Source organism: Carcharodon carcharias, chromosome 9 (assembly GCF_017639515.1).
Source record: "Carcharodon carcharias isolate sCarCar2 chromosome 9, sCarCar2.pri, whole genome shotgun sequence".
In the NCBI taxonomy this organism is placed as follows: domain Eukaryota; kingdom Metazoa; phylum Chordata; class Chondrichthyes; order Lamniformes; family Lamnidae; genus Carcharodon; species Carcharodon carcharias.
In genome coordinates, this window is record NC_054475.1 from 82,600,513 (window position 1) to 82,620,111 (window position 19,599).

General features: G+C 43.8%; 1 protein-coding gene across 2 annotated transcripts in view; it reads left to right on the forward strand.

Annotated features, from left to right (window-relative positions):
- stk26 (serine/threonine protein kinase 26) overlaps positions 1 to 19,599 on the forward strand; it is a 172,208-nt gene that overhangs the window by 129,526 nt on the left and 23,083 nt on the right. For both annotated transcript variants that reach the window (XM_041195961.1, XM_041195960.1), the window contains 3 exons: positions 8,183 to 8,239; positions 16,868 to 16,976; positions 17,064 to 17,221. In XM_041195961.1, coding sequence (XP_041051895.1) covers positions 8,183 to 8,239; positions 16,868 to 16,976; positions 17,064 to 17,221 — 324 coding nt within the window. The remainder of the gene's footprint in view (positions 1 to 8,182; positions 8,240 to 16,867; positions 16,977 to 17,063; positions 17,222 to 19,599) is intronic.

Consider the following 19,599-nt stretch of genomic DNA (forward strand, 5'->3'; position numbering starts at 1 on the left):
CCACCAAACACATCTTCCCTTCACCCCCTTTATCGGCGTTCCGTAGGGATCGCTCCCTCCGGGACACCCTGGTCCACTCCTCCATCACCCCCTACTCCTCAACCCCCTCCTATGGCACCACCCCATGCCCACGCAAAAGATGCAACACCTGCCCCTTCACTTCGTCTCTCCTCACCGTCCAAGGACCCAAACACTCCTTTCAAGTGAAGCAGCATTTCACTTGCATTTCCCCCAACTTAGTCTACTGCATTCGTTGCTCCCAATGTGGTCTCCTCTACATTGGAGAGACCAAACGTAAACTGGGCGACCGCTTTGCAGAACACCTGCGGTCTGTCCGCAAGAATGACCCAAACCTCCTTGTCGCTTGCCATTTTAACACTCCACCCTGCTCTCCTGCCCACATGTCTGTCCTTGGCTTGCTGCATTGTTCCAGTGAAGCCCAATGCAAACTGGAGGAACAACACCTCATCTTCCGACTAGGCACTTTACAGCCTTCCGAACTGAATATTGAATTCAACAACTTTAGGTCGTGAGCTCCCTCCCCCATCCCCACCCCCTTTCTGTTTCCCCCTTCCCTTTTTTTTTCCAATAAATTATAAAGATTTTCCTTTTCCCACCTATTTCCATTATATAATAAAAAAAAAACCCACTAGAGCTATACCTTGAGTGCCCTACCATCCATTCTTAATTAGCACATTCGTTTAGATAATATCACCAACTTTTAACTCTAACACCTATGTGTTCTATTATACTATTGTCGTTGACATCTTTTGATGATCTGCTTCTATCACTGCTTGTTTGTCCTTACAACCACAACACCCCCCCTCCACCTCTCTGTCTCTCTATCTCTCCGCCCCCCCACACACACACCTTAAACCAGCTTATATTTCAACTCTTTCTTGGACTCGAACTCAAGTTCTGTCGAAGGGTCATGAGGACTCGAAACGTCAACTCTTTTCTTCTCCGTCGATGCTGCCAGACCTGCTGAGTTTTTCCAGGTAATTCTGTTTTTGTTTAGGCAGTTTTAGTAATGGGATAAATATTGGCCAGGTCACCAGGAGAATTTTCCTGTTGTAGCAGGATCATAGTAGGAACTTTTCTATCCAACTGAGAGGGCAGATAGAGCCTCTTTTTAACATCTCAGCCGAAAGACAGCTCCTCTGACAGTGAACCACTCTCTCAGTACTACACTGGTAATGGCAGAGATTATGTCCTCGTAACCTCTGACTCAGAGGGAAGAGTGCTTCCTATTGAACATCGAACATAATAGTTAGGAGCAGGAGAAGGCCATTCGGCCCCTCGGGCCTGCTCCCCCATTCAGTTAAATCGTCGATCATCATCTTCCTCGGCTACACCTTTCCACACTGACCCAATATCCCAAGATTCCCTTTGTATCCAAAAATTAATTGCTCTCCATTTTGAATATTCTTAATGACTGACCATCCATAGCTCTCTAGGTTAGGAAATTCCAAAGATTCACAACCCTTTTCCACCCAACCATCTCCTCCCCACCCACCCCACCACCCCTCAGCTGATTAATCTGTACTCTTCCATGTTGAACACCACTTGAAGGAAGCACTAAGGGTGAAAAGGGCGTAGAATGTATTCTGGATAGGGGACTTCAATGTCCATCACCAAGAGTGGCTCACCACAGACAGAGCTAGCCGAATCCTAAAGGACATAGTTGCTAGACTGGGTCTGCGGCAGGTGGTGAGGGAACCAACAAGAGGGAAAAGCATCCTTGACCTGATCCTCACCAACTTGCCTGTTGCAGATGCATCTGTCCATGGCAATATTGATAGGAATGACCACTGCACAATCCTTGTGAAGACAAAATTCCCATCTTCACATTGAGGATACCCTCCATCTAGTTGTGTTGCATTGCCACTGTGCTAAATGGGATAGATTTTGAACAGATCTCGCAACTCAAAACTGGGCATCCATGAGGTGCTGTGGGCCATCAGCAACAGCAGAATTGTACTCAACCTCAATCTGTAACCTGGCCTGGCATATACCCCACTCTACCATTACCACCAAGCCAGGGATCAACCCTGGTTCAATGAAGAGTGCAGGAGGGCATGCCTGGAGCAGCACCAGACACACCTAAAACTGAGGTGTCACAGAATCACAGAATTCTCACAGTGCAGAAGGAGGCCATTCGGCCCATTGGGTCTGCACTGGCTCGCTGAAAGAGCATTCCACTTAGTCCCACTCCCCTGCCTTATCCCATAACCTTGCACATTCTCTCTTTTCAGCTAGCAATCCAATTCCTTTTTGAATACCTCAATTGAACCTACCTCCACCACCCTCTCAGGAAGTTCGTTCCAACTCCAATCATCCTCTGGGTGAAAATATCTTCCCTCGCATCACATCCTTTTGCCAATCATTTTGAATCTGTGCCCTCTAGCTCTTGGGGCTCTCTTGAGTGGGAACAGTTTCTCACTATTTACTCTGTCCATACCCCTCAGGATCTTGAATACCTCTTTCAAGTCTACTCTCAGCCTTCTTTTCTCCAAGGAAAACAGACCCAACCTCTCCAATCTATCTTCATAGCTACAGTTCTTTATCCCTGGAATCATTCTTATGAATTTCCTCTGTATTCTATCCAATGTCTTCACATCCTTCCCCAACTATGACACCCAGAACTGGACGCAGTGCTCCAGATGAAGCCTAACTAGTGTCTGATACAAGTTCAACATGACCTCCTTACTCTTGTATTCAATTCCCTTATTAGTAAAGCCTAAGATACTATATGCTTTATTAACTGCTCCCCCAACATGCCCTGCCACTTTCAATGAACTTTGTACATATACACTGAGGTCCCTTTGTTCCTACACCTCCTTTAGAGGCTCTCCGTTTATTTTGTACTGTCTCGCCATATGCTTCCTGCATGAATGGATCACCTCACACTTCTTTGCATTGAACTTAATCTGCCACTTGTCTGTCCAACCCACCAACATGCCTGGGTCCTTTTGAAGTTCAAGGTTATCCCCATCACAGTTGACAACATTTCCAATTTTTGTATCATCTGCAAATTTTGAAATCATGCCCTAAACGCCACAGTCTAGGTCATTAACATATATCAGGAAGAGCAAGGGTCCCAACACTGACCCCTGGGGAACTCCACTACAAACCATCTTCCAATCTGAAAAACAACCATTTATCACTACTCTCTGTTTGCTGTCACTCAGCCAATTTCTTATCCAAGTGCCTACTTTCCCTTTTATTCCCTGACCTAGAGTTTTGCTCACAAGTCTGTTGTGTGGCACTGTATCAGATGCCTTCTGAAAATCCGTATACACCACATCAACGGCGTTTCCCTTCCCAAACTTCCCTGTTACCTCCTCAAAGAACTCCAGCAAGTTAGTTAAACATGATTTTCCCTTAATGAATCCATGCTGGCTTTCCTCAATTACTCTGCACTTGTCTAAGTGACTATTGATTTTATCCCATATTATAGTTTCCAGAAGTTTCCCTACCACTGAGGTCAAACTGACTGGCCTGTAGTTGCCGACTTCTTCCTTGCACCCCTTTTTGAATATTTACAATTCTCCAGTTCTCTGGTGCCTCCCCTGTGCCTAAGGATTACTGGAAGATTATCACTAGTGCCTCTGCAATTTCCACTTTCACTGCCCTCAGTACCCTTGGATGCATCTCCAGTCCTGGTACCTCATCTATTTTAAGTGAAGATAGCCTTTCTAAAACATCCTCCTTCTCAATTGTAAATTCTTCTAGTGAACCAGTTACCTCCTCTCTCATCTCGGCCTGGGAAGCATCATCTTCCTTTTTAAAGACAGGTGCAAGGTGCTCATTAAATAGCTCCACTATTTTTCCAGCCTCCACAAGCATGTCCTCATTTTTGTCCCCAGTCAGCCTTAACCTTTCTTTTACCACCCTTTTATTATTTACATGCTTATAGAAGACCTTGGGATTCCCTTTTATGTTCGCTACCAGCCTCTATTCATGCTCTCACCTTGTTTTTATTAGTTTATTCACTTCCCCTCTGGTCCTTCTATATTTAGCCTGATTCTCCATTGTATTTTCTACCTGACATCAGTTGTATGCGCAATTCTTCCTTTTCATCTTCACCTCTCTCTCTCACATCATCCAGGGTGCTCTGATTTATTGGTCCTACCTTGCCCCTTCAAGGGAACATACTTTGACGTCGCCTGCCATACTTTTTCTTTGATGGTGGCCCATTGTTCAGCCACCGTCTTTTCTGCCAACTTTTGATTCCAACTCACTCGTTTCTGATGCATTCTCATCCCATCGAAATTGGCTTTCCCCCAATTAATTATCCCTGCCCTGGATTGTTCTCTATATTTTTCCATAATTAACCTAAACCTTATGATACGATGGTCACTGTCCCCTAAAGGCTCTCCTACTGATATTTGATCCACTTGGGCCAATTCACTCCCCAGAATCAGGTCTAAACGTGAAGGTCCTCTCGTTGGACTGGAAATATACTGCTGTAGAAAATTATTTTGAACGCATTCCAGGAACCTTTGCCCCTTCTGTCCCTTTGTACTCTTCCTACTGTTTGTACGAGATGTATCAACCTGATGAAGCTACAACACAGGACTACTTGCGTGCCAAACAGCATAAGCAGCAAGTTATAAAGTTAAGCGATTCCACAACCAATGGATCAGATCTAAGCCATCCTCAATGATGGAGGAGCTCAGCACATCAGTGCAAAAGGTAAGGCTGAAGCATTCACAACAACCTTGAGGCAGAAGTGCCGAGTGGATGATCCATCTCTGCCTCCTCCAGAGATCCCCAGCATCACAAATGCTGGTCTTCAGCCAATTCGATTCACTCCACGTGATATCAAGAAACGGCTGGAGGCACTGGATACTGAAAAGACTATGGGTCTGGACAGTATTCCGGCAATAGTACTGAAGACATGCTCCAGAATTTGCTGCGCCCAAGCCAAGCTGTTCCAGTACAGCTACAACACTGGCATCTACCCGGCTATGTGGAAAATTACTCAGGTATGTCCTGTACACAAAAAACAGGACAAATCCAACCCAGCTAATTACCACACCATCTGTCTACTCTCCATTATCAGTAAAGTGATGGGAGGGGCCATTAACAGTGCTATTAAAAGACAAAAGAGCTGAACTCCAGAGGTGAGGTGAGAGTGACTGCCCTTGACATCAAGGCAGCATTTGACTGAGAATGGCATCAAGGAGCCCTAGCAAAACTGGAGTAGATGGGATTCAGGGGAAAACTCTCCACTGGTTGGTTTCATATCTAGCACAAAGGAAGATGGTTGTGGTTGCTGGAGGTAAATCATCTCAGTTCCAGGACATCACTGCAGGAATTCCTTAGGGTAGTATCCTCGGTCCAACCATCTTCAGCTGCTTTATCAATGACCTTCCTTCCATCATAAGGTCAGAAGTGGGGATGTTCACTGATGATTGCACAATGTTCAGCACCATTAGCGATTCCTCAGATACTGAAGCAGTCCATGTCCAAACGCAGCAAGACCTGGACAATATCCAGGCTTTGGCTAACAAGTGGTAAGTAATATTTGTGTCACACAGTGCCAGGCAATGACTCTCTCCAATAAGAGAGAATCTAACCATTGCCCTTTGACATTCAATGGCACTGAATCCCCCACTAGTAACATCCAGGGGGGGGTTATCATTGGCCACAAACTGAACTGGACTAGCCATATAAGTACTGTGGCTGCATGAGCAGGTCAGAGTTTAGGAATCCTATGGTGCATAACTCACCTCCTGACCCTCCAAGCCTGTCCACCATCTACAAGGCACAAGTCAGGAGTGTGATGGAATATTCTCCACTTGCCTTGATGAGTGCAGCTCCAACAACAATCAAGAAACTTGACACAATCCAGGACAAAGCAGCCCGCTTAATTGGTACCCCATCCACAAACATTCACTCCGTCCTCCACTGATGAACAGTGGCAGCAGTGTGTACCATCTACAAGATGCACTGCAGAAGCTCACCAAGCCTCCTTAGGCAGCATCTTTCAAACCCAGGACCGCTATCATCTAGAAAGAAAAGAGCAGCAGATACATGGGAACATCACCAGCTGGAAGCTCCCCTCCAAGTCACTCACCATCCTGGCTTGGAAATATATAATTGTTCCTTCACTATTGCTGGGTCAAAATCCTGGAACTCCCTCCCTAACAGCACTGTGGGTGTACCTACACCACGTGGACTGCAGCGGCTCAAAAAGGCAGCTCACCACCGCCTTCTCAAGGGCAATTAAGAATGGGTAATAAATGCTGGTTTAGCCAGTGACACTCACATCCCGTAAATGAATTTAAAAAAGAAATGCCTCTTTAAACTTACATTTTGAAATTGATTGCAATCTATTGCTTTAGGTTTCCTAGGTAACTTAATGAATAATGAATGTCTCAGCTCACTTGGTATGTATCCTTTGGTATATGTTTGATCGCATATTTCTGTAATCACTTCTAATTCTGTTTCTCCAAGGGCTTTTAGTTGTTCAGTTGTTACTTCAACTATGCCTGGGGGTTTTCCTGTTCTGTTCAGTTTCAAAGCATTCTTTACCTCTGATATCATAATTTTTGGTCCATTGTTTGCCTCTGTATCTTGAGGATTCTTTCGATTTGGATCATCATATCATTCACTTATGTATTCTGTCCACTCTTTTGCTACTGCACCCCTTTCAGACAATATTTTACAATCTTTGTCTTTTCTGTACCCACTCTCTCTTGTTGACCCTCTTCATTTTACCCTAAGTTTAAAAAGACAGTCCCAAAACAACGCCATCTTCTCAATTCAAGTGAATATAGAAAAGTAAAGTAATGCCGAGGCTGGAAACCTGAGATAAAAACAACAAATGCTGGAAATGTTCAGCAGCACCTGTAGGGAGAGAAACAGAGTTAACATTTCAGGTCAATGTTTCTCCTTTTCTCTCCCCTGAGGGCATTTAGATCCATCCTACATAATCTCCCCACATCCCAGGAATCAATCTGGTGAATCTTCATAGCACTCCCTCGAAGGTAAGACAATCCTTTGGTCAGGAGACCAGAATTGCACAGTATTCCATGAGTGGTCTCCCCAAGGCCCTATATAATTGCAGTAAGGTTTCTTTACTCTTATTCTCTTTGTAATAGACACTAAGGTACCATTTGCCCTCCTAACTGTTCACTGTCCCTGCATGTTAATTTTGCCTACAAGGGCCATCCAGGTCCTCTGAATACTAACATTGCTCAGATTCTCACCATTCAAAAATATCATCTGCTTTTCTATTGTTCCTGCCAAAGTGGATAACTTCACAGTTCTCCACACTCATGTTCACTCATATAACCCTGTTATATCATCTTGCAGCCCCCTGACAGCTTACTTTCCCACCTAACTTTGTATCATCAGTTAACTTGTATACATTACACTGAGCCATGGCTGACCTGTCAAGATTGGGGGGGGGGGGGGGGGGGGGGGGGGGTGGTTTGTGTGTGTGTGTGTGTGTGTGTGTGTGTGTGTGTGTGTGTGTGTGTGTGTGTGTGTGTGTGTGTGTGTGTGTGTGTGTGTGTGTGTGTGGGGTGGGGTCCACACTGCCTTCTCAGGCCAATTGTGGATGCGCTGTAAAACATGGCCTTAGGAATGTTTTCCACATTCCAAGAACAAATAAAAATAAATGGCAAACAGAAATACCATAAATGATGGCATATAAGATGACCCTGTTTTTTTTGCGGTGCCAAAATGCAGGTTGAGGCCTATACTTAGCCTGTAAGTTGAATCTCCGTTTTTCAATCAGTAAATGAATGTTTAGAGTTACACTCGCATTATAAGTTGATGCATAGAATCAAACAGGCGATGCCGGTCACGCTGCCAAGATGATGTATGGGTTTCAGGCACGCCTACACAGTGCAAACCGTGTTTGGCAACTGACAAACCGAAATGGGTCCTCCTGAACCAACACCGGTAGTTCACATTTTATGCTCTGTGTTTGAGTCGATTCCCTTATTTGGAAGGTTTTTTGTTTGAAGCTTTATAGGTCAAATTATACACTGTGATCTACGGTGAGGTAACGGACTCAGAAATTGCAAATTTGGTAGAAATGCGATGTTTTTCACCAGCTCTGTACACTGGTAACACTCGGAACAGAATATGAAGGTCTGCAATGTAATGTATGTCCCACCTCTGATTATGTCAACTAATGAATTCTGTACCTTTCTGTTCATAGGGGACGAAGTTATGGATCATCATGGAATATTTGGGAGGCGGTTCAGCCTTGGATCTAGTAAGTATATAATTTATCCACTGACTGTTGTCACAGGGAGTCTATATCTGAAGTCCCCATGGAATCTGTTGAAGCTGCAGTCTTTGGTTTTGCGAACTGCCAGAGGAGGTGGGCTAGGATATGAACTCAAAGACCATTTCATTACCTCTGGATTTTGTCAGGGAGACCCTGCCTTTTCCTGGCTAAAGGCTAATTTGCTCGTTGCTGCTTTCCACATGACCCCCAGATCAAATCTGGGAAAAAGAAGATCTAGGAATGTTCTAAAAATAAGGGAATGTTGATCCTCTTGATGAGTGTAGAATGTCTGACTTGATTCAGAACTTTGGTTTCTATCTGCTTTGTTCTTTATTGCAAAGTATGATACTGGTAAATGTGGTCCTGCGCTGGATTGCCAACACTGGGGTTTGAACTGTTTTCCTGGAAGTTTCATCACATGATCACCCATGACAGCCCTGCCCCTGAGCTGCCATCATTGTTCAATATGTCAGCCACCCAATAATGGTGGCTGTACTTCCCACAATCCACTGCACTGCAGAAACAGCTCCATCCATTGGATGGTTTTACAGTGTGTGGTTGCCAGGGCCCCATTGCACCCTGGAGTTGTTGAGAGTCCAGCTGGAGTAAAACAGATGAAAATGTTCCGAATGACTTTCCTTCTGATTGCACACAGACATGTCTGAGAGAGAAATTTTTAATAATGTATTTGCTAAGACTCCAGGACAATCTAGGCGGGTTGGTGGACCCAGTGTCATCCCATTAAATTAGGACACATTACCAGATTGTATTTAAGAAAGTATGATGGCTGAAGGGTTTGACTATAACACGAAACACAGAACAGATTACTCGCATCGATTTCTGATACTGAAACACAGCCTCCTCGCTCCCTGCTATCAGCTCTGATCTCCTTCCACTTTATTCCGTGCTTGGAAATCTGTCTCATGTTGATGGTTGTCTGTTGGCGATCATGGCCTGACTGTCTGTTATCTTTGGTGCACATTATTTTCACATAACATTAGTTCTGCAAGATTATTAACTTGAAGGAGCGACATGCATCTCTATCCAGTAGAGCCTTCCATACTCTCAGAACTTCCCAAAGCCTTTACATCTATTGAAGCACTTCCGAAGTGTAGTCGCTATTGTTATTAAACCCAGCAGCCAATTTATGTACAGCTAGATCCCCCAAAAAGCAATGCAATAATCACCAGATAATCTGTTTGTAGTAATGTTGGCTGAGGGATAAATTTTGGCTAGGGCAATGGGGAGAATGTCCCTGTTCTTTTTCAAAATATTGCTGTGGGATCTTTGATGTTCACTTGAGAAGACAAGTGGGGCCTCAGTTCAACATTTCATCCGAAAGATGGCACTGCTAACAGTGCAGCACCCCCTCAGTACTGTGAGCTTCAGACTGGATTATAGGCTCAAGTGTCTGGAGAGGGACAACAGCATTGAAGCTGGGAGCATCGGTGAGATATGAATCAGGGGAGATGGGTTCCATGGTTGGAGAGAAGGCTGAGTATGTTGAGTGAATGATCTGTTTGCTGTGGGACCTCCATAAACCCCACCCTGTCTCCAACTCTTTGGCGAGCACAGTGCAGCTTAATAGCTGACAGTGGGGTCATTAGACATTCTGCTTTATAAAGCTAAGTTGTTGTTGCAATTAATATCCCTTTCTAAAACAATGATTAAAATTTGGAAGTGTTTGTCTCCATTTCATCTTTCTATTGTTCTGTCTGAGTTTCTGTTGGATACGTGCAGACAGAAAATTTGTGTCAGTCATATTCCAGATATCATGCTTCAGAGGTTCAAAAGTATTTTACTTTCTAAACGTGAGTCGGCCAGGCTGGATTTTCTAACTTCCAGGAAAAGCCAGGAATTTATAAGCAGCTACCAGTCGATCCGTGGTTGAACCCATGAACCCAGCAGGATAATAGATGATGTGTGTTCCAACATTGTCACTGTAAAACTGTAAATCTCCAATTCATCGTGAGCAGCACAACATGGCCCCTAGTTTTTGTTTAAATAGCGGGAGGTGAAAACATCAGCTAGGATTGGCTTGGTGATATGAAAGAGCCTGACTTTGTGAGGAAGGTGAATTGACATGAGTGTAATATGCTGCTTGTTTAAATACATTGGCTAGTGACTGTATTTACACTGCCATTTGTGTTTAGCCAGTTTACCTGGACCCCATTGAATTGCATCTAACAGACAGAAGGGATAAAACACCTGGGTTAATGATTCATTTGAAATCTTTGTGGCTGTTTGCATATTGAAAGTAGAGTATGAAAGGGGGGAGTTAATGGTGAAGTGTGATAAGTGACAGAATGGTGAGAACTCCCTCTTTAAGTGACTGCGGTGGTCATTATATCAGGTGGAGAATTCCAAATTCCTGAGATATAAAACCGTGCTTCTTGATTACCTCAATATTCCTTTACCTTTGACCCCTCCTTGCTTCCTGTTACGCAAAAGACTTTGTGTGTCATACACCAGCTTGCGATTTCCTTTGCTGTTGGGCAGTGGGGTGGTACTAAACTCGAAGCAGTTCTTGATTTAGATTGATGGCTCGAGCAGCATTCACTGTGGCTTTACCAGGATCCGTCCTGCTTTTCAGCTTCATTGAAATCCACCTCATCCTGGCTTCACCGCAAACCCTGTTTAGGTCACACACTTGCCTCCTAGTTCAGTGGGTATTTATAACCCAGTGCACAAGCTCAAAAGAAAAGCTATCTGACACTTCCTGGCCATCTTTTAGCTACTTAAACTCTGCCTCCTGTTCAGCTTTTAAAACTGAAAAAGTTAGTTTTTCTTCCTCTTTCTACCCATTTGTGACGGTGTGTTGTCTCATGAACATGGATAAAGGCAGGTACAAGAAGATTCAATTGTCCGTCATTTCAAGAAAAGTCAAAGTGGTGGTATAGTAAAGGTGGAAGTAATGTATTCAAACATGATTTTTTTAGTTTTTTTTAGCCTCCATCACCCCTCAGTTTCTCCCCTTATAATTTCTTGTTCCTGTGTCTCTGCACAGGAGCCAGGCATCCAGGTTTCTGCTAGCCTATCTCTTCTGCCAGTGAGCTGATTATCACCTTGGGCTATTCCCTCAGTACACGTCACCCCACCCATAGTCTCTGCTGCAGTTTATCACTGAATCCTTTTGAATCTGAAACAATCACTTATTATGGATGTCGCTGCAATGCTGCAGCACTGCATCATCATCATCATCATCATCATCACCATCATCATCATCACGTGGATGTGTAGAACTCTTACAAACAAAATCGGCAATGCACTTAAAGTTACAGGGCAAACAGTGCTTCCCCTTTGAAAAGACCAAAGGTTGGAGGAGGCGATGGGAGCTAAATTAATTCTGGTGCTCTGTGCCCACAAACTGTGCCAAGCCAGGCTTAGGATATTACCTGGATGGTGGATGTTGGAAGTCCTGACTCAAGTGGACATCACAACTCTTTCAATCACCAGTCTGACTCTGGAGTTAGGCTGCCAACTCTGCATTCTGCCAAAGAACTGAGTTCCCTACAGTGTGGAAAGAGCTAATCTAGCAGCTGAAACATAGTCATTGATGCTGCATCTTGCGTTCAAACTCAGCCCTACAGGCAGCTGAAAGCCCCAACACAGCTGGAAAACATCAAGTAGAAATTGCTTTGCATTGATGGTGCCACTGCTTCTGATTGGGGCTTTTTGTGTTTCTGGACTGTTTTGTGGTCACAGAGAGACTGAGGAAATAGCTTGCCAGTTTTTAATACGTGCAAATGATTGTGCAGAAAGATGTTGTGTAATAAATAGGGCGGTAGTGGTTGTGCTATTGATTGTAAGTGCTGCTTCAAGTTTGCTGGCTGTTTGAGGGGGTGGGTTCTTGACTGCCAGCTTTCCCCAGGGAGAATTAGTGGTGGTAACTATCTTTCTCTGCAGGGTTGCTGATTTGTAGCTGTGTTGGGGTCTTTCAGCTGCCTGTGGGGCTGAGTTTCAATGGTAAGAGGCTGCGTCAATGACTATATTTCAACTGCTAAATTAACTCTTTCCATAGTGTAGGGCAGCCAGTACTTTGCCTGATTTGTCAATGCAATTGTGAAATTCTGAATGATAAACTTTGCACGCCCTCTAGCAGTCACTCTAAGTAGTAAGATTACTGAACCAAATCATCTCACTACAATATTGGTAGAAATTGGCACATGTTGATGAACTGCTTAGTGAATTCCTGTTGATACATTTCTAATTAGCTGTGATATTGGTTTTAATTTCATGTTTACTTGATATTTAAATGTAAAAACAGGTGAATTATGATGCCACATACATTGCCAATTTAGATGGAACTGTATGTGCAAACACTTACCACAGATATATTGTTGAGGTGTTTACATCAAATTTGTGCTATCCATTTGATATTTTGAAGTGCTTCTAATCATATTTACACATGTATTTTAGGGTTTTGGAGCTGGAGCAGCTGCTGGAGTCACTGCAGTGCATCCGCAATGCTTGGACTTTCATGGATAGCACATCTAGTTTTGGTCCCCACATTTAAGGAAGGGTATATCTGCATTGGAGATCGTACAGCAAAGGTTCATTAAATTGGTCACTGGGATGAGGGGTTGTCCTATGATGAGAGGTTGAATAAATTGGGCCTCTACTCTCTGGAGTTCAGAAGAATGAGAGGCGATCTCATTGAAACAAACAAAATTCTGAAGGGGTTTGATAGTGAGAAATTGTTTCCACTGGGCGGGGAATCTAAAACATGGGGTCACAGTCTCAGGATAAGGAGCCAATCATTTAGGACTGAGATGGGCAATTACTTAGCAATTACTCTAAGGATTGCGAATCTTTGGAATTCTGTACCTCAGAGACAGTACCTACTTGGTTAGAGATAAGAAGCAATAGAGGCACCATTGCACTACTGGGTGTATTCAATAGGCCATCAACTAATGGGAAGGATGTAGGGGAACAGGTTTGTAAAAATATTACAGCCATGTGCAAGAATCATGAATCAGTGATAATGGGGGACTTCAATTATTCTAATTTGGTTGGGAATGTAATAATGTAAAGGGCAGAGAGGGAGAAGAGTTTTTGAAGTCTGTTCAGGAAAATTTTCTTAATCAGTTTGTTTTCAGCTCAACAAGGAAGGAGGCATTTTTGGATTTGGCTCTGGGTGCTGAGGTGAGTGAAGTGATCATGCTCTCATGACATTTAGATTAGCAACAGAAAATGTTGAGGAACAATCCAGGATAAAAATAATTAATTAGTGGAGGGCTAGTTACAGTGGGGTGAGAACAGATCTGGCTCAGGTAAATTGGAATCAAAGATTGGCAAGCAACAATGGACTGTCTTTAAAGAAGAGATAGTCCAAGTACAGTGAAGATACATTCGCATGAGGAAGAAAGAGAAGACAAACAAAGCCAGAACTCCCTGGCCAATGAAAGAGATAGATAGTTAGATGAAGCAGAAAAAGGACACATTTAACGGATGTCAGATTGATAATATAAGTGAGAACAGGCTGAATATAGAAAGTTCAGGGACGGAGTGAAAAAATAGAGAACCAAAGAGAGAGTATGAGAAGAGACTGGCAGCTAATATGAAAGGAAATCCAAAAGTCTTCTATAGGCATATAAAGAGTAAAAGGTTAGAACAGAGAGGATCGGGGCTGATTAAGAAACAGAAAGGGGATTTACACAAGGAAGCAAGGGGCATAGCTGAGGTATTAAATGAGTATTTTGCATCTGCCCAAGTCATAGTGAAAGAGGAGGTAGTTAAGACATTGAGCTAAAAGTTGATAAAGAGGAGGTATTAAAAAGGCTGCCTGTACTTAACAGTTGATAATTCACCAAGAAATGATGAGATGCATCTGAGGATACTGAGAGAAATAAATGTGAAAATTGCAGAGAAACTTGTCATAACCTTCCAGTCATTCTTAGATACAAAGGTGTTGCCAGAGGATTGGACAATTTTAAATATTACACCCTTCTTCAAAAAAGAGGGTAAGGATAAACCCAGCAACTACAGACCAGTCAGTTTAACCTCGATGGCGGGAAAGCTTTTCGAAATGATAATCTGGGACAAAATTAAGAGGCACTTGGGACAAACGTGGATTGATTAGCAAAAGCCAGCATGGATTTGTTAAAGGCAAATAGTACTTAACTAACTTAATTGAGTTTTTTGATGAGGTAACAGAGAGAGTTGATGAGGATAATGTGGTTGGTGTGATGTTCATGGAATTCCAAAAGGCATTTCATCAAGTGCTGCACAACAGACTTGTGAACAAAATTAGAGCCCATGGGATAAAAGGAACATTGGCAGCATGGTTACAAACTTGGCTGAGTGACAGGGAACCGAGTAGTGGTAAACGATTGTATTTCAGACTGGAAGAAGGTATACAGTGGGGTTCTCCAGGGATCAGCACTAGGTTTACTGCTTTTCTTGATCTGTATTGATGTCCTATACGTCTAGGTCACAGGTTCAAAATTTGCAGATGACACAAAACTTGCAAATATTGTGAACTGTGAGCAGGATGGTGAATAGACTTCAAAAAGATATAGACAGGCTGGTGGAATGGATGGATAAGTGATGGACAAAATTTAATGCCGAGAAGTGTGAAATGATGCATTTTGGTAGGAAGAATGAGGAGATGCAATATAAAATAAAGGGTACAATTCTAAAAAGGGTGCAGGAGCAGAGGGACTTATGTACATAAATTGTTGAAGGTGGCAGAACAGGTTGAGAAAATGGTTAATAAAGCAAATGAGATCCTGGGCTTTATAAATAGGGGCTTAGAGTGCAAAAGCGAGGAACTTATGATAAACCTTTATAAAGCACTAGCTTGACCTCAATTGAAGTATTGTGTCTCATTCCGAGCAACACACTTAAGATGTGAAGCCATTGGAGAGGACACAGAAAAAATTTGCGAGAATGGTTCCAGGGATGAGAGACTTCAGTTTGTGTGGATTAATTGGAAAAGCTGGGGCTGCTCCCCTTGGAGAAGAGAATCTTGAGAGGGGATTTGATAGAGGTATTTAAAATCATGAAGGGTCTAGACTGAGTAGATAGGGAGAAACTATTCCCATCGACAGAATGGTGGACTACTGGAGGGCACAGATTTAAGAGGAATGGAAAAAGAAGCAAGGATGTCAATGAGTTGTTAAAATCTAGAGTGCACCATCTGAGAATATGATGGGGCAGATTCAAAAAAGATTTGGACAATTATCTGAACAGAAAAAAATTTCAGAGCCACGGAGAAAGGGAGGGAGGATGGGACGAGGATAGTTGCTCTTGCAGAGAGCTGGCACAGACATAAAGGGCTGAATGGCCACCTCCTGTGCTATAATCATTACATGGCTCTCTGTAGGGATGGAAATGTGTGATATTATGGATATACATTGGGTTGGTTGAAAAACAGATCATTGTAGTAAATTAATTCCTTTGTCCATTTCAAATAATGGTCATTTGTTTCACTAAATTTAATTTAATCAGCCATTTGTTTCAATACACAAGGACAGCCAATTATTACATTACAGACATGACATATGTTCAATTATTCCTTCTTGTAAGTGCATTGTTAGGCAACACAATGTGCCAGACCTGAGGTATAGTCTCACCTACAGTGTTAGTACAATGCTGATCACTGTAATATGAGTGCAGTGAAGCGCAATGCACCCACGACAATGCAGCACTCCATCATTACTGTACTGCAATGTCAACCTGGATTGTGTGGAGTGGGTCTGGAACCCATTGCCTTCTGACTCAAGCGACAGTTCTACCAACTGAGCCATAGCTGTCTCCTATGTTACAACAGTAGCTTCACTTCAAAAAGTACTTCACTGGCTGTAAAATGCTTTGGAATGTATGAAAGTGCTATAGAAATGTAAGTTCCCTCTTCCTTTTTAACTGAGTTAATAGCTGGAATTAGGGAGCTGAGGGAGAGAGGAGAGGCTGCAGAAGCTGGGATTGTTTACCCTGGAGATGAGAAAACCCAGCGGGAACTTAATGGATGGATTCAGGATCTTAATGGGTATAGACCACCTTAATGTCAACGTGTTTAATGTAGTCATGAACTCTGTAACATGAGGAAATAGCCTCATATTTAACAGGAGGGTAACAGATATGTTAAGCGGAAGTTGTGTACACAGTGTATGGTAGCTATGGGATGGACAGTGCAGCAGGGCTGATTATATAAACAAGAGAGATAAATACTTGGAGGAATGTTTGATAGATGAAGTGTGTGAGGAATGTTAGGAGAGGATATTTCCTAGAAATGATCAGATGGACCTGCGTGATCCTTTTCCAGCCATGAAAGGTAGTCATAAACTAATTAAGCTGTATTCTTGTGAGATTTATGTAACCTTGACTCCAGTCTCTCACTTGTATTCTCATTTCTTAAACACTGAATGAGCTTTTGCAAAGAATGCACTACCACACCTGCTGGTATTCCTTAAGTCAGTATTGCCACTGTTGCCTCTGTAGGTTGGGCCTTGTCAAGGCTTCTAACACCTTGACCAATCTTTGTGCTTCCTCAAAAATCAAGCTGGTGATTCACCATGACACTCAGCTAGATCTGCATCTCTGGGCTAATTAGACGCTGGGATTGGATTATTCAGACAAATTGCAGGTTTTTAATGAAAGTTTCTCTTTCAGCTCCAAGCTGGGCCCTTTGACGAATTCCAAATTGCTACCATGCTAAAGGAGATCCTCAAAGGCTTGGACTACCTGCATTCAGAGAAAAAGATCCACAGAGATATTAAAGGTAATGCTGGGCTCAACTGGGTCTCTGGTCTGTAATGTGGTGCGAAAGATTTCTCAACCTTTTGTCTTCCTTCTCTTGCTCCTCCAGCTGCCAATGTCTTGTTATCTGAGCAAGGCGACGTTAAATTGGCGGACTTCGGTGTGGCTGGTCAGCTGACTGACACGCAGATTAAACGGGACACCTTCGTTGGCACGCCGTTCTGGATGGCACCAGAGGTCATTCAACAATCTGCTTATGACTCCAAGGTAAGAGTAGCACAACAGCTGGCTTGCAACCCCCAAAACCTACAGCACGGAAGCAGGCCATTTGGCCTATTATGTTTGAGCCAGCTCTTTGCCAGCAGTTCAATTCCTCTCCTAACATCCCTCATACACCACATCTGTCAATGTCCTTTAGGGAAGGAAACCTGATGTCCTTATCTGGCCTGGCCTACATGAGACTTCAGACCCACAGCAATATGGCTGACTCTTAAATGTCCTCTGAAATGCCCTTGCAAGCCACTCAGTTGTATTAAAATGTTAAAGATTCTAAAAGAAATGAAACCTGACGGGCCACCCGGCATCGACCAAGGCACCAGAAATGACAACAGCAAATTCAGCCCCCTCAACCCTGCAAACTCCTCCTTACAAACATATGGGTGCTAGTGCCAAAATTGGGAGAGCTGTCCCACAGAATAGTCAAGCAACAGCCTGACATAGTCATACTCACAGTATCATACCTTACAGAAAATGTCTCAGACAGCACCATCACCATCCCTGGGAATGTCCTGTCCCATCAGCAGGACTGACCCAGCAGTGGTGGTGGCACAGTGGTATACAGCTGGGAAGGAGTTGCCCTGGAAGTCCTCAACATTGAATCCAGACCACATAAAGTCTCGTGGCATCAGGTCAAATATGGGCAAGGAAACCTCCTGTTGATTACCATGTACCAGCTGATGAATCTGTGCTCCTCCATGTTGAACACCACTTGGAGGAAGCACTGAGGGTGACAAGGGTGCAGAATGTACTCTAGCTGGGGGACTTCAGTGTCTGTTGCCAAGAATGGCTCAGTAGCACTGGCCAAGTCCTAAAGGACGTAGCTGCTAGACTGGGTATGCAGCAAGTGGTGAGAGAAAAACATACTAGACCTCATCCTCACCAATTTACCTGTCGCAGATGTATCTGTCCATGACAATATCGGTAGGAGTGATCACCGCACAATCCTTGTGGAGACTAAGTCCCACCTTCACACTGAGGCAAGACAGGGGATCAACTCTGGTTCAATGAAGAGTGCAGGAAGGCATGCCTAGAGCAGCACCAGGCTTACCTAAATATGAGGTGTCAACCTGGTGAAGCTATAACACAGGACTACTGAAACAAAAATAAAAATAGCTGGAAAAACTCAGCAGGTCTGACAGCATCTGCGGAGAGGAATACAGTTAACGTTTCGAGTCCGTATGACTCTTCATCAGAATTAAGGAAAAATAGAAAAGAGGTGAAATATAAGCTGGTTGAGGGGGGTGGGACAGGTAGAGGTAGATAGAGGGCCAGTGATAGGTGGATGCAAAGGAGAGATTGCCAAAGATGTCATAGTCAAAAGGACAAAGGGGTGTTGACGATGTTGATATTAGCTCAGAAATGTGCTAATAGTGACATTAAGGGTAGAAAGCAGGATGAGCAAGTGACAGATAGACCTAGTGTGGGTGGGTTGGGGGGAAGGGATTGAAATAGGCTAAAAGGTGGAAATGAAACAATGGATGGAAATACATTTAATAATGGAAGTAGGTGGAAAAGAAAAATATATTAAGAAATATAAATTATTGGAAAAAGGGGGATTGGAAAGGGGGAGGGGATGGAGGATAGAATTTATGATCTGAAGTTGTTGAACTCAGTGTTAAGTCCAGCAGGCTGTAAAGTACTTAGTCGGAAGATGAGGTGCTGTTCCTCCAGTTTGCGTTGAGCTTCACTGGAACATTACAGCAGGCCAAGGATGGACATGTGGGCATGAGATCAGGGTGGTGTGTTGAAATGGCAAGTGACAGGGAGGTCTGGGTCACGCTTGCAGACAGACCGAAGGTGTTCCGCGAAGCGGTTACCCAGTCTGCGTTTGGTCTCTCCAATGTAGAGGAAACCGCATTGGGAGCAGTGAATGCAGTAGACTAAATTGAGGGAAGTGCAAGTGAAGCGCTGCTTCACTTTAAAGGAGCATTTGGGCCCTTGGACGGTGAGAAGGGGGAAGTAAAGGAGCAGGTGTTGCACCTTCTGCGGTTGCGTGGGGAGGTGCGTGGGAGGGGGTTGAGGTGTAGGGGATGATGGAGGAGTGGACCAGGGTGTCTCGGAGGGAACGATCCCTATGGAATGCCACTGGTGGGGGTGAAGAGAAGATGTGTTTGGTGGTGGCATCATGCTGGAGTTGGCAGAAATGGCGGAGGATGGTGGGGTGATAAGTGAGGACAAGGGGGACCCTATCATGGTTCTGGGAGGGAGGAGAAGGTGTGAGGGCAAATGCACAGGAGAAGGGCCGGACAACGTTGAGGGCCCTGTCAACCACCGTGGGTGGAAAACCTTGGTTAAGGAAGAAGGACGACATGTCAGAGGAACTGTTTTGGAAAGTTGCATCATCAGAACAGATGCGATGGAGGCGA